At 45.8% G+C, this 25,166-nt stretch overlaps 1 protein-coding gene across 4 annotated transcripts in view; it reads right to left on the bottom strand.

Moving 5' to 3' along the window:
- Positions 1-25,166, bottom strand: part of ABCA1 (ATP binding cassette subfamily A member 1) — a 135,922-nt gene that overhangs the window by 85,424 nt on the left and 25,332 nt on the right. For all 4 annotated transcript variants that reach the window (XM_060014401.1, XM_060014400.1, XM_060014403.1 and 1 more), the window contains exons 3-5: positions 18,783-18,876; positions 14,759-14,900; positions 13,306-13,424 (exon numbers count right to left, since the gene is read on the bottom strand). In XM_060014401.1, the coding sequence (XP_059870384.1) occupies positions 13,306-13,424; positions 14,759-14,900; positions 18,783-18,876 (355 nt within the window). The remainder of the gene's footprint in view (positions 1-13,305; positions 13,425-14,758; positions 14,901-18,782; positions 18,877-25,166) is intronic.

The raw sequence follows: 25,166 nt of genomic DNA, 5'->3' as shown, positions 1-25,166 counted from the left end.
GTGATTCCAGCCAAGTTTGGGAAACAATAGTGCAGTGAAAAGATCAGGGGTGTGGGACCAGAATAACCTAACTTGGATGCTGGACTCTGCTGTTTATGAACGGTGAGGCTTTGAGAAGTTCATTTTGCCTTCCTGAGCCCAAGATTTCTTACCTAAGAGGTAAGGGTAACAGTACCCACTTTTTGAAGATATGAGGATTAGAGATATTTACGTGTAATGCAAGAATAGTAAGCAACAGGCTCATTGTAGGTGCTCAAAAAATGATGATAATTTTGTGATTATTGAGAAGGGTTTATTTCACTCACCTTTACTAGTGTACCACCATGAAGTGTAGAGAAAAGGTAAGGACACAGGCACTGTCCTCAAGGAACTTCCAAGGATGATAAGGGAGATGAAGAGGCAAATCAACAGAGAAAGCAGAAGGGATGAGAGAGCCAGAGGAAGGCAGCTCATGGAAGCATCTGACCCAGATGAGGCTTATTATCTGCAAGTGTTTCAAGGGGGTAGTCAGGCTGAACAGGCTGAAGCTGAATTGTGGAAAAGGACAGAGAGCCAGAAGTCTCCAGAGGCTGTGGCTGGTGAGGAGAGGGTAAGGAAGGCCTCCCGTGATGGCAGGGACCAGGATACCCTGTAGTCATAGTGCTGTGTACACCAGGTTCTCAATGTTTCTGAAAGAATAAATAAATGTACAAGCAGATAAAGGAGATTAGAGGAGATTCCTCAAAACCTAAGATTTGGGGAGTAGAATGGGAGAAGGAAGAGGACGAGGTATAGTATGAGGCCAGAGTTGGGTGGCTTCGTACCTCTGGTCTCAGTTTTCTCCATTTTGTTGTTGGCAGGAAAATGAGTGGAGAGGCCAAGAATATCGAGAAAGCCTGATGTCTGAAATGGCCCTTCTCTTCTTGGCCTAGCTAACTCCTACCCTTCCTTATGACTTGGGCCATAAGTCATCTCCTCCAGGAAGCCTGCCCTGACGTTCCACCCTCAAGCTGGGTCAGGTGGCCATCCTCTGTGCCCTAACAGCCTCCTAAGTGTGCCTCCCCCAATCTGCAGTTGTCTGAGACCACATCTTTTTCCCCAGAAGAACAGAAGTGCCTGAGGGCCAGGACTTTGGAACTCGAAAGCACAGCAGTGTCTGGCACAGAGAAGGCACCCTGGAGATGGTGGATGATGGAGGAATGGATGAACACAAATGAGTGAATCAAGTGATGAACTGAGGTGATTGCTGCAGATAGGCAAGGGTGAAACAGGACTTGAGTGTGAAACAAACCAGGTCAAGATAGCGTTAGAGTTTCTCTAAGCCCCCTCAGCTGCGTCGGCCCAGGTCAGGAAGACAGTCAGGTGAGTGGGAGCTGGAAGCAGAGTGTTGGAAGTGTCAATAACAGGATAAATGGGGATGACAGCAGCATCTACGTCACTGCACTGAGCTGGGGGTTAAATGAGAAAATGCACCTGAAGTCCCAGCATAATGCCTGAAACCAAGAAAAGCTCTCAATAAGGACGGCTAATACCATCATCACTTTCAGGAAAGACACCTCATTAGCTTCATTGCTAGTTTGATCCTAAAGCATATGCTTTCAGAATAGATAAGAACACAGAAGTGACTTTGCCAACTAAGTCAATACTGAGTTTATGATCTAAGGTATATGCACGTGTGTGTGTGTATGTGTGTGTTATGTATTTGCCTGGCTGAGCTCCCGAGTCAGACAGAACTACTGAATTCTTTCTGCTGACACTGTCTATAAGGTGAAGAAAAGGTTGAAGCTAACCAATTTGCCTATTCAAAGCTTTAGAAAAGAATAAATAAATCTAGCATTTTGCAGAGAATCAATGGAAATGATCGCCTCTACAGGATCACTGCAAGGATGGGCATAGATGCAAGATGACCAGTAAGAAAAACCAGTCATTGGAAACAAGACACAGAACACAATGCAAGAGACAGTCACTTACTTGGCCATATAACTGCCCACGTGAGCTGACATGACCTTGATTTTCTTATCTGTAATGTGTAAGTTGTAGAAGATGATCTCAGAGGTCTTCTTAAACTTGGTACTGAAAGGTACACTTGGGGTAAAACTAAATCAGCACTGGACATGGCATCAGAAAATGTGAATTCAGGTCCCAGTTCAGCTGTTTCCTAACTGTGTAATCATGAACCTCACTTTTCTGAATCTCTCTGGGCCTCAGTTTCCTTAGATGTAAGAAGGGTTAATAATATTCACAGCTTGTTGTGAACACCAAGATCAAGAAAGTGAAAGTACTCTTCTGGAGGGAAAGAAAGTGAAAGTACTCTTCTGGAGGGAAAGTACTCTTCTGGAGGGAAAGGGCCTCAAGTTTACAAGGGTAACTGAGAGGATATAAATGCTGTCACAGAATATGGTCATCAGGGAGCTGGACAGGTCACTAAACTAAACATGAGTCCTTGCTGCCTGCAGAGAAGACCAAAAGTCCCCATCCAGCAAAAGGCGCCTAGAGCTTTCCTGCTGCCTTCCTGCTGCCGTGTCTCTGATATGGACCAAAATACTTGAGGAGCCAGCGGCAGCCTGTCCTTTTCCAGAGAGCTTTGCTTTGGGTGCAGGGAGGTAGGGCAAAGAAAAGGAGAAAAACAAAACAAAACAATTCAGGAGCTTGGAGTCCAAAGAACAAAACAAGTGAAGTGTGTGTTTGTGGGCTGAGGACAAACAGGACAGAATCCTCAGTTCCTTGCCAGTCCTCTGGGCCAGGCAGGCCAAGGAAACGCTTCCACGGCAGGAGAGAGAGGGGTGTGGAGGGGAGGGGCACTGCACCGTGGGGCGTGGGGGGGATACCTTCATGGCCACGTAGTGTTCCTTCTGCTTCTTCCCAGCCTGCCTGCGTGCCGCGGAGAAGGAGGGGAGCAGGGAAGAGGGAGGGCAGCGGCCCCGGAAGGCGGAGGAGGGAAGCCCTCAGCAGAGCTGGCGGCGGGGTTACTCCCGGTCAGTGCCCTCCAGTCCCCAGCTCCGGTTTCAAGATCGCTGTAGTCTCTTTTGTTCAACATGAAAAGAAACCACAGGATCAGCTGCTTGAGAAGTGGGTGGAGGAGGCAAATGAAAAAAAAAAAAGAAGTCGAGAAAGAGATCACATCAGCTTCCCAGGCCCAAATACTCTTCTTTAAAGGACCCCAGGAGGGTCTCCCAGCCCTGACCCTGTCAATGGCCTGGAGGGGCCACGGCCAGATTCTCGCCCCTGGCTTGACTCAGCCTACGCCAGGCCTTCTAAACAGGACTGCGAAACATTTCTCTGCCAGAAAAGGGCTGGGAACAAACATACTCAGGTGTCTTCTGGGGTATTTTTTGTTGTTTTGGTTTGTTTTCCTGATGCTAGGGCTCTACTTTCTTCTTCAGGGATAGCTCCCACCTGCTTCACTGAGACGGCTGGACCCTCCCCAGGAAAACCAGGGCTTCTCTGGGAAGTTCAGGGCTCTGGAGAGGGGGGTAAGGCAGGATAACCTGGCTGCTTCCTGGGGTGACTCCTTAGGGCTCATGAGAGGAGGCCGAGAGCCTGGGGTACACACAGCCTCAGGACCTCCCCGCTGGTCATCTGGGCCCAGGGTTCCCTACCCAGGAGAAGTGTCCTTCTCTACAGTGAGGGCTTGCTGACGGACACCAAGACACCCCTGAAAGATCCCAGGTTCTGGAGTCTGGCTAACCTGGTTCATTTCTCAGTTCCAGAATTTTCCAGTTATGTGGCCTTGGAGAAGTCACTTAGACTCTCTGAACCTGCATTTTTCTATAAATGGAGATTGGCCATACTAGGGGGTGGGTTAAGTAAACACTAACGACACTGAGTGAATACTGACTCACACACACTGCAAGAGAAAATACAAGCTGAAAAATTAAACAAGTTCAAAACAAATGTTGATAAAGTCTTGGATGACACTTATGTGAAGGGTTCCACAGAGAAACCAGAATATTTAGGGTCATGCTTCCTGAACCCTTTGTGGCAAGTCCCGGGAAAGCCAGAGTCTTCTCCTGAGACCAATGGGAGTATCACAACGTCAGCAACCACATATTCCTTATTCTACATAGAATGGAACTTGCATAAGTTCAACAAACTTCTAAATGGCTACTGAACCCAAAACACTAGAGCTATGGCTCCAAGTAGCAATATTTCTTGGCGCTCCTTGAAGGCAGGAGCCTGTAATAAAAGAGATGCTGTATAAAGACAGGATCCCTGCCCTTGCCTTCCAAGAGAAGGTGGACAGAGGGTCAGGTGAGCAGAGCCGTGAGCCTCCAGCCCACTCTGCCACTCCAGAATCAGTCAACCTTGAAATCAGGAGATGGGAAGAGACACGACACATCTTTCCCAGATCCATCTGCTAAGGCAACAGCATACCTGTGTCTTACTGAGAAGTGGGCAAGGTGGGAGAGGTGGTCAGGAGCCCCTGGAATGAGGACTAACATCAGCTGATAAGAAGCTGAATGGTAACCAGGCCCCCAAAGAGCCAGTGGAGTCCGTGGCCCCAGAGGGTGAGGTGACCTGTTCACACTGGCCAGGAGCTCTGCTAATGCAATGCAGGTGGTGGACACAGTCGGGCTGGCTTGGGAAGCCCAGATGGAAAAGAAAGATAACACTGGGGAGGTAGCATTGGCAGAGGCTCCTTACACAACAAGTTAGGGATTAGAATCAGCATGCAGGGCCCTGAGAAGCCCAGGAACATGGGAAAGGAAGGGAAGATGAATTTATCAATTAGGGGCTGAGAAGGGGTTCTTTCCAGGGTTGTAAAGAAAGAATTGTTCATATATATAAGGTATAAATTACTTAGTTTTTCTTACTTTTAAAATTAATAAAACGTATATTAAGGGACATGGTAGTGCTTTGTCAGCAGAGGAAGGGGATTAACATGTACCGAGCGTCAGATACATTAGATGTATTATTTTCTTTCTTTCTTTCTTTCTTAATACACAGCCATTGTACTTTATTTGGCCGTGCCGTGCGGCATGTAGGATCTTAGTTGCGTGACCAGGGATCAAACCCATGACCCCTGCATTGGTTGCCCGGAGTCTTAACCACTGGACTGCCAGGGAAGTCCCTGTATTATTGTCTACAATCCTTAAAACAAGCTTATGAGAAAGGTATTATTTTTCCCATTTTTCAGATGAGGAAACAGACCCAGAGATGTTAATATCCTGCTCAAGGTCACAGAGCAAGCAAGTGGTAAATCTGAACCCAATGAGCTCTGGCTTACAAAGTTTTGGCTCTTTTCGCTCTATAGGAATTAAATGAATCATTTTATTCTTTTAAAATGCTTCATAATGATTTTGGCATCAAAAGCTGGTGACTCCACACATGCGTCCTGGTACTGGAATAAGGCAAAGTGGCAGCATGGGATGGTGCAAAGATGCTGAGCCTTGAGGTCAGACAGACCCTGATTAAATTCACAGCCTTACTCTGTGACCTTGGGCAAAAGATGTAACCCTGTGAGCCTCAGTTTCCTCATCAATAAAATGGGGATGATAACACCAAGTTGGTGCTGTCGTAAGACTTGAAAGTCACAACATATTTAAATGTAAAACGGCATCATAACCTGGTACAGCTTAGTCTGTTGGACAAAGTGTCACTCTAAGATTGCCTTCCTGTGCCTCAATGCAACAGTGATGAGAGGGCTAGAAATGCGAAGATTTTAAGGAGAAACAAACTGGACTTCCAAACTGCTCTTTGCCACCCACAAGGTAAATAAATCTCATACTGGAAAGGCAAGAGACATGAAACACTGCTGTTGAGGTTAACAACCCAAACTCTTTAAAGGCAGCCTGACATTATGTGGCACATGCCTTCCTGGAATCAAGTACAACTGTGTTTTCTATTCTTGTCTGGGTAAAGCTGACCTTTGATTTGCTTTAGTTCAAGCAATACTTCAACACAGCAGTGCAGCACTGAATCCCCCTGATGGCAGACCAAGCTGGGGCCAAGCCCTACCCTGGATGGAAACCAACAGCCTAGGCTCTGAGACGCTGCCTGGTTTTGACAGGTCTGGGAAACTTTCAAACTATGAAACTCTAAGGCTTCAAATTAGAACTTTTGATAAGTGCATACGGATGTGAATTGCACTCATCCAAAGATGTCAAGGAATTTCCAGTTTGGTGACATAAGGTTGACACATAGGTCAACTGATCGCCCAAGATGACCCCCGGGGGCCCCACAAGGACAGAAAACAAAGTTCGAGGCTGCAGCCTCAATTTCAGCAGCGGCCCAAATGGAAGGAAGGGGTTTAGGCAGGGAAGAAGTGGCTGTGAGTCACAGGATGTTCTTTGTACACGGGCTTTGGGGAATGTTCCGCCCATGTCTGTTACCACGAAGCCGGGACGTGGAGGAAGCCTGGCATTTCCCTCAGAAGCCCTCTTGTCTCTGCTCTGATCCCAGTCCATCCATGCCCAGTATCTTGTGACCTGGGAACTTTTCTGGCTAGCCTGGGCTGCTCTCTTGAGGCTGTAATAACATACTAGCAGAGTATGGAAGTCTGAAGTTCTAGTCCTATTCCTCCCCTTTGCCAGCTGTGCTTCCTTAGGCAAGTTACTTAACCTCTCTGAACTTCAGCTCCTTCGTGTGCACAAAAAGGAACAAAATTCCCTACCTCACATGATGGTCCTGCAATGAAGTAAAGTCTAAGCCTGGTGCTCCTGATGTGCCAGATACTGTACTAAATGCTTTGTGCTTATCTCATGATTCCCCACAACAGCCCTAAGAGAGGACTGTTATCCCCATTTTGAGGAAACTGACACACAAAGATGCTCCAGAATTATCTAAGGTCACACAGCCGGTAAGCAGCAGAGCCAAGATCTGAACCAAGGCAGTCTGGCTGCCAGGTATGCTGAGTCTCTTAATACTAAACTGTACTGCCCCAGTGGATGTTTACAAGATGCTAACTTTACAACCCTTTCCCTCAACTCCCTGCCACAGCCAGTCTCCAAAGCCTGCCCTGCCCTGAGGGGATCAGGTCTTTCTGACTTTGAAAGATCAAAGCAGAATCAAAGGTCCATGCAGTGAGTTCTCAGTATTACCAGTAAACGCAACAGCCAGAAAGTTATGATCCATTTCCCTAAGTAAAGTCCAGCATAACCCTTGGGACTTATTTCATAAAAGTCTTGGTCAGAGCCACATCAAAGAGGTCAAACGAGCCAGATTTGTACCACGAATATATAGAAAATGACAGCCATTCCACTGACACGCAAAAATGTCACAGGGATGGAAAAACTCAAGACCCAAGTCAGGGTGTCAGGATGCAGGCAGTGCTGCCCCAGATCTCTCCTCCAGTCCTTCCCCTTCCAACCCGTGACCTCAGCGATGTGGGATGTCTTCAACCACTACACGTGATACAAACTCGAGAGGGGCCTGGGCCCATGATGCCACCTAGAGATGAAGGAGAGCTGTAGTCTGGATTCCAGGATTTGGGGAAGGAGCAAGGCACTGGGGCAGAGAGGATGTTTGAGCTGAAATGTCCAGCAGAAAGCAGGCTAATGAGCCCATTAGGTATCGCTAAACAACACGTTTAAGTAGCTCTACGGGAAATAAACAGTAAGAAAGCAAAGGGATACCTCCTTCCCTAGCCCAGTGCTGATCTGAGCAGCACCGGCCCTACTGGGAAGGCCTTAGCTCTGGCCAGCCTGCTGGTCACCCCACTGGAAAATGCCAGATTCCCCAAACAGGATGCAGTGGGCTGCAGTGGTGAGCAAACCTGGAGGCCCGGCTGGAAGAGGAGGCCAAGCAAGTAGGCAGTCCTTCCTGTCCCCCCAAGCCTCTGGCAGGGGCAGTTGCAGCTGTGTGAGGCCTGAGGCTGATACAGTTTGGAGGACTCTCTTTAAGAAAAAGAATATTTTTTTTTAACATCCTACTTTGGCAATTTTTTGATTGCTGAGATCCCTACCAGTGCCTTGGAAGGGGGCTATGAAAGTGAAACTTCTTTAGCTTCTCAGTAAATCCACTTCAAGCCTCTGGGTTCACGGCAGCCCTTCCAGTAAAGTTCTGGAAGGTAAACCTTGTAGACGAAAGAAAGCCAAGGCTGTGCTTAAGAACTTTTGTCATTATTAGTAATTGAGACCCCTGGTGACTTGGGTTCACACAGTGGATCAACTTGAAAATGACATGTGCTGGGATTTTATACTTTTCAAGGTGCTTTCATTTGGCCCTCAGAATACACTGTGAAGCAGAAAGGGCAGGTATTATCTCTAACCTTCATTCTACAAAGATTCACTGGTTGCTTACCATGTGCCTGATTGTACTGCTATCATGCTGATGCTTGTGACAGGGCCACAAGCAAGGCCCAGCCCTGCCCTCCAGGAGCTACAGGCAGGGGACGGCCCACATCGCCAGTCAGTCTCAGGTGATCCCTCGCCCAAGTACCAACCAAGTTTCCAAGACGAAACATGTTCAGGTTGTTTTGCCAAAGTCCCATTTTGAGGCAAGGAAAGCTGAGGCCCAGAGAGGATGAACAAATTGGCAAAGCCAAAAGGCCGCCAGGAGCAGATGGGGAGGTAAACTAACTCAGATTAATTGCGTGTCAACTATGTGCTGTGACCTCGCTATCAGTCATCTACAATGTCATCTGATTTAATGCTCAACAACCCGCAGAGCAGCTAATCTCCACTTTTCAGGTAAACTGAGGGTCAGAAAGAATCAAAACATGCCCAAGGTTCACACTTAATGAGGAACAGAGCCTGAACTTGTTCTCCAAAGGAATCTTCTTGTGAGGGGGGAGCAAAGTCAGCAAAGACCTATTTCACCATTTTGGTGACATCACTCCCCCAAAACAAATCTTAATACAAAGCCCCAAACGCTTTCTCTTACAGCAGCATTTTCCAATCTTCCAGCACTTTTCGGTACGCGGGCCTCTCACTGTTGTGGCCTCTCCCGTTGCGGAGCACAGGCTCCGGACGCGCAGGCTCAGCGGCCATGGCTCATGGGCCCAGCCGCTCCGCAGCATGTGGGATCTTCCTGGACCGGGCCACGAACCCATGTCCCCTGCCTCGGCAGGCGGACTCTCAACCACTGCGCCACCAGGGAAGCCCTCTTCCAGCATTTACAAACTACTCTCACAAGTTTCACCACATCCACATAAAACGATGCCTTCTTTAAATTAACTTCAAGTAATTTTTTCCTATTTAACAGCCTCCTATGCAATAATACCCATGAAATTGCAATTTGAGATGGGTTAAAATGAAAAGTTTTCATCTGTGTACTGATCAAAATCATCTCAGATACCACACAAGACTCACTCAGAGAAACACTCCTTCTTGCCAGACTGCATCTCACAGAGGCAGAATCTAGACCTGTCACTTTTTCTGGAGTTTTTGAGAATTTGTGCAACTTTTTGTACACTTCCATTGGACCGTAGTCATGACAGGGACTTAAGAAGAAGCAACGCTCCTCACCTGGACTCCCAAACATTAATTTAACCCCTACTCAACTGGGTGGTTGTCGGTTTAGGAAGAAGATAATAAAATGTCCAAAAAGTTCCAGTGATGAGAAAACTGAGTGAGGGGCCCCTCTGTAAAGCTTCCTACATGCATTTCTTATGAGGATGGTTTCAAGGATAATTAGACTTGTCTATGACTTAACTCTTAAAACTGGTGGTCTTCCCAGTTGGGAGATTAATAGAACAGCACAAGAGACCTCTGTAGAAAGAGCACTGCACGGGGTGGCAGAGGTTTAGCTGTGTTCAGTTCCCACAATATCCCTCTGGTGGCTGTGCAAACTTGGGAAAGTCCCTCCCCGCTGCTGGATCAGAGTCTTTTCTAGAACAGAAGTTCCGTATGGACAGAGGCCATATTTGTTTTGTACACCTCTGTGTCCCAGCACCTAGAACAGTGGTTGGGACATATTACATGTTCAATAAATACTGGCTGAACGTTTGAATCAATGAACCCATTTGTCTATAAATGAACTAACTGGCCTCTAAGGTCTCATCCAATAAGTGGAAATAAAACAATGCCCTAGGCCAGAAAACCATGGGACTAGAAAAGAGTATTTGAGCAGACACTCCCCTATCCACAGATTATCAGTGGATAGGCCAATGGATTTAGCAGGTGAAGTGGAAGGAAAAAACAAGGTGAGTCCTCTAACCAGATCACAGGAGACCGGTAGCCCAGCACAGATGACAACATGGGTTGGTAGGTCTATAAGAGCCTGAATGGCACTGTCCAAAGTGGCTGTCAGTCTCCAGCCTTGGACTGATCCAAGCCTCCAGCCCTGGTCCCACAGTCACCAATGACTTGGATGAGAACAAAGAGAGCTATTTATCAAATTCCTACAGGACAGGCAACAAGCAGCAGCAGCAAATAGAACATATGGCAAAACCAAAATCTAAAACGGTTTGGGTAGGAGGAGATGACACAGGGAATCTAAAAATGTAAACTAGAAAAGAGATAGATATTCTCCCTTTAGGTTCAAGAAGCCAACAGCACAATTCAGAAATGGAGAACAAGTGACTTGCAATACTGAATGTTTAAAAGGCTCTGTGGTTTGGGTTGACTGCGCATGGAATATGAGTCAGCAGTGTGACGTGGATGCCAAGAAGCTCACTGCATTAACAGAAATATGGTGCTCAGAGCAAAGGAGACAAAGCTCTTTCTACTCTGTGTTGGAAGACTGCTGTAATTTCTGATAAACTTCAACAAAGACGCAGACACACTGAAACACAACCTACCAGAGAAGAGGCAGAAACTGGGGGTGGGGGGAGGTGACATTCCAGAAGAGGAATGGAGGCCAATTTAGCCTAGAAAAAACAAAAGATTTCAGGAAGAGAGAGGGGGAAGAAAAAGAGCTGTCTTTTAACACTTCAAGAGAAATAGATTAGCCTCTTTCTCTGGGAGATAAGCAGACCAGTGAATAGATTCTGATAATTAGAATACCAGTATTCTAATATTGGGTATCCTGCCAATACCTGAAATGAGCTGCCGTGGGAGAGGCAGGCTCCCTCCTCAGCTAGGTAGAGAAGGTTGATGAGGGCAGGACTCTGAACCAAGGAACCTTCCCATCCACAGAGTGACAGTGCAAGAGAGCTGAGCCCATCATGCTGTAAGTAGGGGTGTCAGGGCAGAGAAACAGAGGTCTCCAAGTCAGGATCTACACCAACATACCCCAGCCTCAGATGCTCTCTGAAATCTAGAGTGCTATTCAAATTCAGCAAAAAGTTACTGATTTCACCTCGGAAGAAGCACCATTTCTACTGCACTTCCCTCTGGACTGAGGCCTGGCTCAGTGCTGCAAGACAGACAAAGAAAGGTGGAAGCACTTAAGAAGTAGCTGCAGGGCAGATAAGAGACCATACTGGGTGAATGGAGAGATAAGCCTTGATGGGAGACAATCATACTCAGAGATCTCTCTTCAGAGCTGTGCAGAGAAAGTTGTTTGAATGCAGGTTTGGTTTCTCTTCTCTACCCTGACTCATGTCTCTAGTGGCTCTGCGTCTAAGGAAGCACCCACTGAGATCTGAAACAACACCCGCCCCCATCCATAGTCTGTTTCTCTGGCCGTGCAGTGCAGAGGCAGAAGAGCAAGGCCAGGTTCTCAGAAATGCATCATTGACACACAGGAGTAATATTGGCTCCCATTTATTGAACACCTACTATGTGCCAGAAACTGTGTTAGGGTTTACATTTCACATTGCAGGTTACTTATTATTTACAGCTGAAGAAATTAAGGCTCAGAGAGGTTAAATGGCTTGGCCGAGATGGCACCACTCCAAAATAGTCATAGCTCATGTTCACTAAGTGCCTCCTACGTGCCAGATGTGGTCTTTCAGCAATTAAATGGTTCATCTCCCTTACTCCTCAGAACAATCCTATGAGCTAGGTTCTCCTACTGTCTCCATTTTACAGATGAGAAGAGTGGCCCCAAAGGGGTCTAAAGGACTTATTCACAAAGTCACCAAGCTACAAAGTAATACATCGTAGCACTCTTTTCTCTTCGTCACACTGTCTCTGCAGTGGAAGAGATAACCGTGACTCTGTCTCTGGTCCACCAGGCAGGGGGCCCCCAGCGGATAAGGAAGGACTAATGCTTTGATTGGTGATTGCTACCCCTCTGTGTCCTGTGCTGAGACAGACAGGTGTGCAGGATGGGGGCCTATAGGGCAAGAAAACAGCATCCGGCCTGACTGTGCATCCAGGAGTGGTCCAGCTGGGAGCTCCTCGAAGCTGACCCAGGAGCCCAAGCACAGTCACACCTGTCTCTGATGTGAAATGACACCTCCCCCGCACCACCCCACACTGCTTGGCCTCCCTTTGTTGGTAGATCCCACCCTGCTCACTGCCTCTTTTCCTGCCCAGGGAAAGCACAGTCTGGCTTCCCAAGAGAAAGCTCCAATCCAAGCCTGGTTTAAACTCCAGCACTTTACACCATTTCTTCTTTCGCCAAGAGGATGGCGAGTCCTCTTGGGAGGTCTCTCAGCAAATGCTGGCCCACCCCATTCCTCCCATTCCTCCCAAACACCAAACCAAGGAAAAAAGTACTTTCCTGGAGCAGTGGCAGCAGCTAGCTCCTGACGGCTGCAATTTATCACTCATGCTGTTTAGAACCGCCGGTGCATGGAGACGATAAAAAGCAGACTGACTCTCAGTCAGCTTCGTTACTGCTTTTAAAGTCTCTACAGACCACGCAGGTCATCACGGCCTGCACCCAGGGGTCTGCTCCCACCGCCCCCTGCCCCCCGTGGTAGGCCACGGCCCGGGAGGCTGCTCCGTGGTGACTTCTGCAACCAGTCCCTCAGCCAGCAAGCTGCCTGCTCTCAGCCGCTTCCTAGATGGCATGCAGTAAACTGCCCGGGGCACACCCCGGATAGGAGATAAAGGTGTCACTTTTTAAAGCTCAGAGTTCAAGTACCCACCAGACTAAATCAAATGACCTGGGGGAAGATGAATTGCACTTTCCTTTTAGAAATGAATGCTTAACTTTCACTTCTCCAAATCAAGTTGCAACTTTAACTGCTCTTATATGCACGGAAGTATCCCGTCTGTAAATCTTCTTATTCATGGCAACCATATGGCCAACTCCAAAAAAATGAGGTTGGCAGCAACCTGCCGCCCCCCTAACAGTCCTAACGCCGGGCTGGTGCCATTCCTCTCTGAGAGGTTTTCTTCTGTGTCCCCAGAAGAGGCCAGCACACTCACTGAGTCCCTAGTTTCTTCTCAAATACATCCTGCAGAGAGGCCTTACAGCCCAGCCACTGAGGAGGAAAACCCCGTAGGGAAGAGCTAAAAGGAACAAGCGCCAGGCCGCCTGGGCTGCTGTCTCTCCCTGGTGCAGGTTAACTTCCAATTACGAACCAATCCACAGAAGGCTTTTGCTTACCTGAGCTGGAACGCTCGATCTGGTATAATGTCCTTAGAACTTGGCGTATGTTCTTCATGCTGGTGTCTCTGTGGCTGTACAAAAGAAGTCGCCGAGCATCTGAGAACAGGCGAGACACACTGCAGGCGGTGCAAGAAAAGTAGAAAAGCCCTGGTTAGGCCAGCTGTCTCTCCAGCTTGAACAAAGTACCTGCCAGGAAGACCCAGCCTGGCTGCAGGGTCCTCCGTGGGCCGACCCTGACCCACTCCTGCTGCCCGCTCCTCCAACTTCACTGAGACCCTATGCTCACAGCCACCCAACCAGCAACCCTGCCCCAAATGCTCGTCCTCATGTGTCCATACAACCAAATCTTACCAGCCATCAAGGGCCAGCCCATGTTGCCGCCTCTCCAGGAAGCTCTCTCTCTCTCTCTCACACACACACACATGCACACAGGTCCCCAGGACCAACTTATCCAAAAGACACAGCAGACACAGTGCCTAGGGCCCAGGATACTCTTATGGGTCCACAAAATGTTTAAATTTCTTTTAAAATCAGCAAAAAAAAAATTCAGAAATTCAGAATGAATGCATATGATAATGAATCCAGCCTGGATTATACTCATCTTTATACCAACACAGTTATAAAATAAAATTTTTAATATTGTTGCAAGGAAGAAGGGGTTCATGAAAGCCACAAAGCCTAAGGTCCATGAACATTATAACGTGGCCCTGACTGCCTGGCGGCAGCTTCCTCTAAACTGTCCTGCTACATCTCCTGCAGTTCTTAGTCCTTTCTAACTCATGCCATGGTTCTGTGCCTTCCAAGAATCTTCAACGGCTCATTTGGGAAACACTTACTCAGCCCTAATGTCTGTTGTTGAAGCCAGGAGCCAGGAATACAAAAGTGAAGAAAGCAGTATCCTGGCCCTCAGGGAGCTCACACCCAGGACTGAGAAAAACTTGCAGATGAAAGACCGATGCAGTGTGACAGGGCAGCAATGGAGGCAGAGAGGTGATCTGAGAGCAGAGAGGACCAAACTCTCCCAGCCTTGGCTGTGAGCTCCTTGAGGACAGGCCCCTCCCTCTGCACAGCTCTGTATCCCCAGCTCCTGGACCAGCTGTTTCCCACACACAATAAGTGTTTGCTTACTGAGTGTTTGCTCATTAACGGATGAAGCTGATGTGCTATATCTCCCTTCTCTACTTACCAACCAGTTTTTGGAGGAAAAGCCCCCCAACCACAGGACTTTCATCCACATAACGTTACTCCTAAAATGCACCAAAGTGAGGTCACACAGTCTTAAATCCTGGTGGCGGCTTTCTCTGGTCTCATTCTTTGGACTTTATCACCCAAACCGTCACAAAAGAAGCTTCACTCAAACCCAACCATTCAAAATTCCCCGGAGGTTGAGAAGGGAAAGGAAAAGTATTAACTGACAAGTTTGGGAATGAAAACCTGATCCGGTACTTACATGGACTTGTTAAAGTTTCCAACAACCCCGGGAGCCTCACCAGGAGTCGGATAACGGAAACAGGGGTTATTGGCATTACAGATAATCCCCTGAACCCAAGGAAGTGTTCCTGCAGAGGGCATGGCTTTGTTTGGAAAGTGGCCTGTTGAAATAGAGGAGAAGAAAAACAGAAGGAGAAACATTAAATCTTTGAAGGATTTGGGACTTGATAGGAACCTTTATCTCTTTTGGTTCCACCAAACATTGCTCCATCCCAAATCTGTCTGTCCCATTGCCCACATCCCTGAGAGCTGCCACCCTGGACTAATCTGACCCTGAGCTGGAAATGTGGCATCAGATAGCGGTTCTTAATCTACTTGCTATAGTCTGTTGAGTGGGATTCATGACAGCAGCCTTGGGGAAGTGACCATATACAGAAGGTGCCTGGAGGGCAGCAAGTACTGGCTCCTCATTCCTTCCTCTTCTACCACTCACCTCGCCTTTCAGAGACACAGAGGGGCCCTGGCGAGGACCTAATCCAATTCCTTCACACTTGAAGGAGGAAACCACAGCAAGATAAAGTGGATGATGAATACTCAGGGAGTCAGTGGGCAGGACCGGGGGTAGAACCCACATTCCTGTGATCCCAGTCATGCTCCTTCCCTTCCACCTGTGGCCTCCTTTATCTGCTAGCTTTCCTCAGTCCCCCTGGTACTGTCCTCTGTGGCCTCTGTTCACCTTCTCCACTAGCTCCCAAGCTCCTCAAAGGCACCTAATGAACGTGCTGACTTGGGGTCAGATGCCATCTCTGAAGCTATGCTAGTTGCTGTTGCTGCTTCTCCTCCCATCAGAGCACCGAGCCCCATCCAACAGGCCATCCCCTCTCTGTCCCCTTCCCTTCATTACGGAGGACCGTCTTACAGACAGCAGGACTGCGTGTACAGGGGCTGGTGTGCTGCGTCAAAGGCCATGGGGCTGCTTACGGGGATCAAGATAAATGTGCCCTGGAACCAGGGGCTCTTAACCTGAGACCAAGCACGTGTGGATTCCTGTGACAGAAAGGCTGAGGCTCCACGCTCATCCTATTCTCAGGGTTATCTGTGACCCCAAAAGAGTCAACAACCATTAAGAACCATGGCTCTGAGTAGTGGAGAGCCGTATAGCTTCTCAGGCTTTAGGGTCAAACCAACTGGGATTCACATCCAGTCTCTGCAACTTGCTAAGCAGTGACTTTGGCCAAGTCACGGACCCCTTAACCCTCAGTTCCCTCATCTATAAAATGGTGGTAACAGTACAATCGATTTCGCAGAGCTGTAGTGAGATTTTACAAGCAAAGCATGCCGCAAAGTGCCTGGCAGAGATTAAGGCTCAGTGGATGGGCCCGTTAGGCGTACTGAGGCGCTGTGGTGGCCAGCCTACAACAGTACTTCCTTAGCTCTCGCCCAGCCAGGAACACTCCTTCCATCACACAGTCCCCCTCTCCCCCAGGCAGAAACCCAGTTTTATTCAGCTTACTATTTTCATGCAAATGGGCTAACAGAGTCTCCCCAGAAGTTCACCCACAGCCAGGACTTGCTACACTTTGCATTTCAATATTGGGGTCCTTCTATCTTTTTATTCTATCCACATTCCAACCAGAGAGGCAACATCCAAAGCAAGGATGAACCAAGATCTGGACCCTGTGGCCACCCTCTGCAGGGACTCTGGCCTGTTGAACGTTTACTCTGTAATCCCCTTATCTCCCTGTTAATAGTTCAAGGAAAACCAAACAAGGTCCCTTGCCTAAGTCAGCTGCTCCTCATTCAGGGGAGATTTATGTAAACCAACCAAATACTCAAAGGACCAAGGGATTCTCCCCTTTAACCTCCAGGAAATACTGGCACCAAAGGCAGGGTGATGTTGGTCCAGCACACCAACAACGTGCTTCAGTCTAAACCTTGGTGAGTGAAGCAAAGACCCTTCTTCATGTGTCGTGTCCCACCTGATTTGCAAATAAAAGCAGGGTAAGGACTTGGCATTGGTGCACAGGATGACAATCAAGTAGCTTAATGGAGTCTCATGACCCAGGGAAGTGATTAGGACCTTGATGGGTCTGGGTCAAACTGGGAAAGATTTATGGGGAAGAATTATATACCAATCCTTTGTTCCTAGAGACAAGACACCTCTGTAAGCCTCACCTTAACTCTCTGCCCTTCCAGCTAGGTCCCTAGAAGGTGGTGAGAACAGGAAGTAAGGTTGCAGTAAGTACATAGATAGTCTTATCTATCTTCCATAGGCATAGGAATTTCACAACATTTCTGAGAATTGATGGTCTGGATTCAGAGAGATTTGGGTCAAAATTCAACAACTTGCACAAGATCACAACCTCAGCAAGTGGCAGAGCCAGGATCGAAACAAACCCGTCTGTCTGATACCAAGGCCTGCACTACTTCCCTTACACTGTCTCGTCTGCTTGTGATAATTCCTGAGAAAGAATAGCTTATCAGATGAAAAAGCTGAGTTTTCCCTAAAATGTATACTTCAGTGGGACTTAGGGTAATGCTTATACAAAATCCAACACACACTTGTTCATCGATCTTTGAGGTTCCAAACAAGAAAGCAGTGTTACCTTCCAGGCCCACAAACTGAGTGTGTATTATTTCATTGTAAGCTCTTTTTCTTTTTGGTGAAATCAGAAAATCACATCTGGTAGAATGTTTTGAGGTTTCGCGGGGTTTTTTTAAAACTTGAATATGTATAATGTGTACTAGCAAATTAGCAGGTAAATAACTGTCACTACGTGCCCTGAGAGACACGGAACCAGACCGAGAACACCTTTCAAAGGTGACCCCGGCCCTACCTCTTCCCTGAAGAACTGTATCCTACGCACCTATAGGGCTGGTGGGATGTGGGTAGAGCTGGTTAATGACAGGAAATGTCACTGGAGCCGTGGAAAAGAGGTCCCAGCCAAACTTCCCCCACAAATGCTGATCTTTTAGACCGGGACATTTTTGCAGTATTAATCCATCCAGCAAGCCCAGCCAGGAGAGAAAGACCGTGACTGTGGGATAACACAACAACCATATGGGGTAGGTCTTATTATTCCCTTTTTATAGAGATGAGGAAACCCAGGTACAGAGAAGCCAAGCCATTTGCCCCAAGGTGACATACCTGTGTTGAAGCCGGGATTCAAACCTAGGTAACCTGACACCTAGAGCTTGTGTTCTCAGCCACTACTGTATTCTCTATGCTCACTGAAAAGGCCGTCATCCAAACACATGATTGGGAGTCAGATGACCTGAGCTTTATTTCATCACTGTCACTTGATACATATGTGACCTCGGGCAATTCCCTGCACTTCTCTGAGCCCCAATTTACTTATCAAGAAATTAAAGCAAATGATAGCAATTATAAAGTCCATTATACAAGGTTGTTATAAGAATCAAATGAAATAATATTAGGCAATCTGAGATGGTCTACACAAATGCTACTTAAAATTGTAATGTTCCATGATTTGCAACTGTGTGATAAAGACATAATGCATATGAAAAAGCCCGGCAGGTACCAGATGATAGTGGTATTAAGGTATTGCCGTAGGGGGCTTTTTTTTTATTATTTATTTTTGGCTGTGTTGGGTCTTCGTTTCTGTGCGAGGGCTTTCTCTAGTTGCGGCGAGCGGGGGCCACTCCACTCTTCATCATGGTGCGTGGGCCTCTCACTATCGCGGCCTCTCTTGTTGCGGAGCACAGGCTCCAGACGCGCAGGCGGGCTTTTTTAATTACCCCTTTCTGAGCTATCAGTAAGGTTATTTTACTTTCATGATCGAAAATGCATGAAACAGATGTTGGCTATTATTATAATTACTATTATCACCATCTACTAGGACTGAAAATGGTTTCCTGAGCTCATGCCTTATCAAACAATCGGAAGCCTAGCTTTTCTGTTCCAAGCCATTTGCACTGTTTCCTAAAGATAGCATCTTGGGAGAGGTCACATTTAGCCCATGCCCATTGCCTGGATTCCACTTGCCAGCAGTAAGTCTCAGGTGGGATGCTCATATACTCACATTCATGTTGTTCATAGGGTGGGTAGCTCAGCCGCACGGAGATCAGGATCAGGAAGATAAACAGAGGCCAGGCCACTTCCAGCAACAGCTGACACTGAGTGGGAAATAAAACAGAGCACTGTGAATTAAACAAACAAAACAACATGGAAGCCTAATGCTATTGAGCTTTGGGAAATCCACAAAAAAAGTTAATTAAACAATTGATCAGAGCTTCCCTGGTGGCACAGTGGTTAAGAATCCGCCTGCCAATGCAGGGGGCATGGGTTCGAGCCCTGGTCCGGGGAGATCCCACATGCCACAGAGCAACTAAGCCTATGCACCACAACTACTGAGCCTGTGCTCTAGAGCCCATGAGCCACAACTACTGAAGCCCACAACTACTGAAGCCCGTGCACATAGAGCCCGTGCTCCACAACAAGAGAAGCCACCGCAATGAGAAGCCCGTGCACCGCAACGAACAGCAGCCCCCGCTCGCCAAAACTGGAGAAAGCCCGCGCCCAGCAACAAAGACCCAACGCAGCCATAAAAATAAATAAATAAATAAATAAATAAACAATTGATCAACTTCTCCAGCCTCTCTTACCACTCTCTAAGCTTTGATAATACTGAATTGTTTGCAGTTCTCACCTTATAACTTACTATTCCATACCTCTGTGTTTTCCCTACGAAAGGGAAGATGCTTCCCACCCTGCTTCATCTGGCTCACTTCCACTCATCCTTCAAGATTCAACCAGGCACAATTTCCTTTACTAAAATCTCAGGCTGAGCTGGAAGCCCTTCTGCTATGCTCCCAGAGTAACCCATGCATCCTCCTCCCATAACAGTTTCCCTGAGCCCCTGAAATCATGTTTTTATCACTGGCTTCCTCACTACAATATGAGTACCCTGAAGGCAAGCACTGGATCAAGTCATCTTTGCATCTCCAGCCTTAGCATAGTGTCAGGTATGTTATGACCATTTGTTAAAAGAAGAGGGCCAGGCTTTGTGCTAAATACACACCACCTTGGCTCTAAAGGAACACACAGAGTTGCCCCCTGCAGGGCTGAGAATAGGGCTCCAAAGGACAATGGAAATTCACATGCAGCTCCATAGTGACCTGTGTGCCCCCAGGACTGGAAAGATCTGGGAAGAGTGCAAAGTCCTTCCCCATCCATCAAGATCTGGTCACCACCTTCTCCAGTGGGTTAGAAGATCATTAAACATATGTAACTGTGATCCACCAGTTAAAGCAATGGGGTTTCTCTAAAGGAAAAACCTGCCTCAGTGAGTTATCAAGGGATAAATAAGCACAGGAACAGGATGGAAATCATGAGACATAATCTAACTGAACCTGTGGTGTTTGGACAACTAGTTCCACCGCCTGAAGCCTCACCTCTTTCATTCCTTTCAGTTCTGGACTCAGATGTTCTAATTAGGATGAAGACCAAAGAGCCCAGAATAGTCACGGGCCCTTGTGGTTGAGAGTAACTACAACTGTTGGCTTCAGAGCCAAGAGAACACTGATATGAAATCCCTCCTTTTATTTAAACAGAATTTTTTTTGATCCCCAAGTCCATATATTTTTATTGTGGAAATTTTGAAATTAAAAATATATATACAGAAAAGTAGAAAAAAATAAACATAAATCACCATTAATCCTACTTCCTGGAGATAATCTCTAGTAAATTAAGCTAACAATAGTTCTCCATTAATATTTTTTGTCTTTTTTTCCTATTCATACATAAATAATAAATTTTTCTCTACAAAATTGAGATTATACAGCATATATAATTTTGTATTTTGCTTTTTCATTGAACATCATACTGGGAGTGTTTTCCATGACAAAATACTCTCTTAAAATATGGATTTTAATGGCCACTTGATACTCCGCACTGTGAATAGATCATAATTAATTTAACCTTTCTGCTTCAGACTGGTTTTAGCTTTTGTTTATTATTTGTCGTTGGATTTCTGGTATTTTACATTCCAAAGAACTTTGATATGGTTCCACATTAAACTCTTTTTTAAATCTTCTTTTTAGAAGGAAATACATGGATGGGGACAGTGGATGTCCTTGGATGATAAGAACATGGGTGATTTTTTTAAACATCTTTCTGTGTTTTCTAAATTTTCCATAATGAGCATGTATTACTTCTCTAGTAGAACAAACAAACAAACAAAAAACCACTGTTACCACATAACTATGAAGAACAGTTTGCTCTAGATAGCACACCAGGAAAAAAAAAGACAAATGGGTCCTTTGGAAGAAAGCATGCTGTCAATGGGGTCTCCGAGACCAAAGATGGGGCTGGTCTTGCTAAATATTTCTGTAAATAATCCCAAAGAGGCAACACACAGTGAAATCTCCAAGCTTTCAAATGACATTCAGCCTCCTCTACCAGCTGAGCTGCAAGTCCCTCCTTGGGCTCCCCAAGTATCCTGAGCCTCTACCAGCACTGGGCATAGCAGGGGCTCCTCCTCCAGTGTCCCTTTCTTCTCACTGAGCCTGCCGCATGATAAGGGCTTTAAGAATGTGTGTTGAGTGAGAGAATGAACTGAAGTTTACAAAATAATAAAGATGGAAATGTAAGTCAGTTGAGCCCTTTGGGAAAGCAACTTGCCCATATGTATTCAAAAGATATATTTATTCCCCTTGACCAAACAATATTCCTAGAAATTCATCCCACAGAACTAAGTTTAAAATATCAAAAAGCTATATACACTGTTACTCATTGATTCAAACACTATAATTGCAAAATATTGGAAACAACTTAATTGCACAGCAATAGAGAAATGATTAAATATGTCACATCTACTCAACAATACATTATGCAGTCACTACAGCAAGGTTTATGAAACACAGACACTATTAACCATATAATATTAAGTGAAAAAAGTGGAACACAAAATTGTATGCATTCCAAGCTTACAGCTAAATAAAATCACTCACAAATATTAACAGACGGGAGTAAAACTTCCAAAAAACGGTTTAACTGTGAATAAATTCAGAAAAGAATAATGAAGTAAAAAAAAAAAAAAAAACCAACAAAACCAAAATTAAATGAAGAATATGAGTAAGATAGCCATCAACCTTGAAGCTCTGAAGCTACTATGTGTACTTTTGCGATAACTAGTAGCTACCATTTACTTTTTTAGAGTCAAGTGTGTAGCAGGCACATTATATATGGATTATTTCATTTAAGCCTGCAAACAACCCTGAGATGTAGGAACCATTATTGTCTGTATTTTATATGTGGCAAGGCTAAAGCTCAAGGAAGGGTAAGTCACAGAGAAAGTCAGTGGCAGGGTTGAGATTAGCAGCTAGTTTTGCCCAACTCATGTGGCCCAGGTAGGAAATGACCCCACTAGGTGGCACAGTCAAAAAATACCAACAGGTTCCACAGAGGTAAAATGAGCTCATGGCCCAAAAGCTTATGATAGTTACAGCCAATCCTGAGCACCTACTGTGTACCAGGGATTTATATAACTCATCTCTAATATTTTCACAAGAACTTTGTGAGGTAGCTGGTATCGTTAGATAGTGAAGAAAGTAAGATTGGGGCAGGTTATGAGCCATACATAGCCTGGTAAAAGAGTGCGCCAGCGTTTGAACCCAGATCTACTGACCCCGACGTGCTTTTGCACCCATCATCCTGCCTCTCACAGAGCCATGTCTGAGATATATACCTTACAAGATGGCCACTTAAGAGGAGTCTGGCACTCACCAGCCCTCCTGGGCACTGATCTGACCCAATGAATCAAAGTTTATGTTCCTGGACATCTCTGTAGCCCCACATCTAGGATCCAATAGGGGATCAGATGCTCAAAATACGCTGATTGATTGAAAAAAAAAAAAGAATGGATCTTTCCCATGGCACTGATAGCAAAGAGCACGAAGAAAATCTTGCAACTCATTTTTAGCAACTGAAGCCAGTGGGTGTAAGCAGATTAGGGAAAGAGGTAAGGAAAAGATTGACAACCATAATGACAGCTAACACTTAAATAGGTCTTACCATGTATCAGTGTTCTAAGTGCTTAACATAGATGAACTCATTTAATCTTCAAATAACCCCATTAGCACTATTATAATACCCAGTTCACAGATGAGGGAACTGAGGCTGAAAGAGTAAATAAATTGCCCAAAGATACAAGCCTGGTAAACGGCAGAGCCAGAATTCAAAGCCAGTCCAACTCAAGGGTGTGTTCTTAGCCACTATGCACCCCAGTCTCCTTACCCCCTGCCCCGTTACCAGAGTATCTAGATCTTGATCTTTATAAGCCATGCTGAGCTGAGATACTAACATGTATGAATGAATGAAGAGACCATCTCCAAGAGCCAGCACTCAAACCAGAGAGCTCGTGACACACAATTCTCTCCGTGCACTTTTACTCTGAACCTCTAAAATTATTTCTGTCATTGAACATAGAATTTGCCTTCCAAACTCAGGGGGCTGTTCTAGGTACTTCTTTTCCTAATAGCCTCCCTCTAGAAACCCAATTTGACTTCTGCCAGGAATGCCATACTGGCTCCACTCATTGTCAAAATCAGATTTCTCCCCCATCTCTAAGCTTAGCATTTTTCCTTCAGAATAGGCCCTCATAAATATTTGGGTTGGCCAAAAAGTTCGTTTGGGTCTTCCATATCAGATGGAAAACCCAAACGAACTTTTTGGCCAACCCAATAGCTTGGAAATAAGACTGATGCTTTACTGCTACACACTCCTATAGAAAACTAGAAAACTTTTCTAAATCTTGGTCTGATGCTACCTACCCACCTCCCTCCACACCTGCCCCCACCACGAGGCAGAGGAGATGGAGAGGAACACCGTGTTCAAAAGATGCTTCTTACCAAAGTTAGAAACTCAGAAGCCTTCTTTTAGGTTGGGTATTAAAACAAAAATTCTGATGTTTCAGTAAATTGCTACACTGAGCTGCTCTGGGGACTTTCCACCTCGTTACTCCTCAGCAACAACATGGGGATAATGTGAGCGAGTGTTTCTAGAGCAGGGTTTCTCTCAACAGCACTATTGACATTTGGAGCCAGATAAGCGTTGTAAGGAGCCCTCCTGTGAATGGAAGAATGTTTCCCCCATCCCTGGCCTCCGCCCGCCAGAACCAACAGTACCAACCACCCCTGGCCCAGGACTGTAACTGCCAAACAATATCTCTAGACATTACCCAATGTCCTTGGGGCATTAAAATAGTGCTAGGCTACTTTTAGAACTTGATAAGGTAATACGATTCAATGGGGAAAAGAAACAGATAAAAATATGAGAGACTATTCTGAGAGGTTAAAAAAGTAAAATGGGAGACAATGAATTTTCCCAGTTAACAGGATGTTCATCAAAGCAATAGCACACTCCAGGCTATATCAGCATCACGATGAAAAATACTTATCGATATATACCTCAATTAAGTCTGGAAAAATTAAAGTGAAATCTTAAAGATCAAATCAGAGAAATGCTGGAGGGAAAAAGAAATCTGAAAACCACGCCTGCCCTCCGAGAACTGTAAAGCCTCATGTGGTGATGGTGGATTTTTAAATTGGTTTGATCCTTCGGAAGGACATCTGATCGTATATGTCAAGGGCCATTTCCTTGGACCTAGGAATCGTACTTCTGAGATTCTGGCCTAAGGAAATAATCTAAAAATAAGAAAAGGCTATATGTATAAAGTCTTTATAGTAGTTTATGTATAACAGCAAACACGGGAAACATCTGAATGTTGGCAATAGGGTGTGAACTTACAAAATAAAAACTGCATTGATGGACTACTGTAACGCTACCAGGAATGTCAGTGGCATTATCCCATGGCAGATTTGGGCCCAAAAGATCCAGCCCCTCCTCTTACTAATTTACTAACTTATAACACTTTCTTCACCTGTGCAACAGAAATTGTAATGCATACCTCTCAGAATTGCTGTGAAAATCAAGAAGATAATGGATACAAAAGTACTTTCAAAAGTACAAAACACAGCCTACACATCAAGAATCATTATTATAAATATGTAAATTATTTGGAAACATGGCAACATATATGCCAAATGATGTTAAATGAAAGAGGAAAACAGCACAAAATGGTATGTATGTATGTATGTATGTATGTATGTAAGTAATGATTATAATTGTCTCCTTGGGCTATCGTCCTTCAAGTCCCCTCAGTGCCAAGGACCACACCATCTGACCCTCGTCATCATGACCTATCTACCTCAGGGACTCCTTCTGCACATAAAATAAAATTCAGCTGCCCTTGCTCAGCTCCATGGCTGCATGATCTGCCCCTGGTGACTCCCAACTCACCCCCAGCCAGTCTTCCTTCAGTGCCACTGGCTTTCCAGTTCTTTGACTCCAGGACGTGCGTTAGGCCCATGGCCACCCTCTGTCTCTCTGCCTGGAATCCAGTGGC

The sequence above is a fragment of the Delphinus delphis genome, chromosome 6 (assembly GCF_949987515.2).
Source record: "Delphinus delphis chromosome 6, mDelDel1.2, whole genome shotgun sequence".
Taxonomy (NCBI): Eukaryota; Metazoa; Chordata; class Mammalia; order Artiodactyla; family Delphinidae; genus Delphinus; species Delphinus delphis.
The sequence above is the reverse complement of the archived record's forward strand: the minus strand, read 5'-3'. Positions and strand labels throughout refer to the sequence as shown.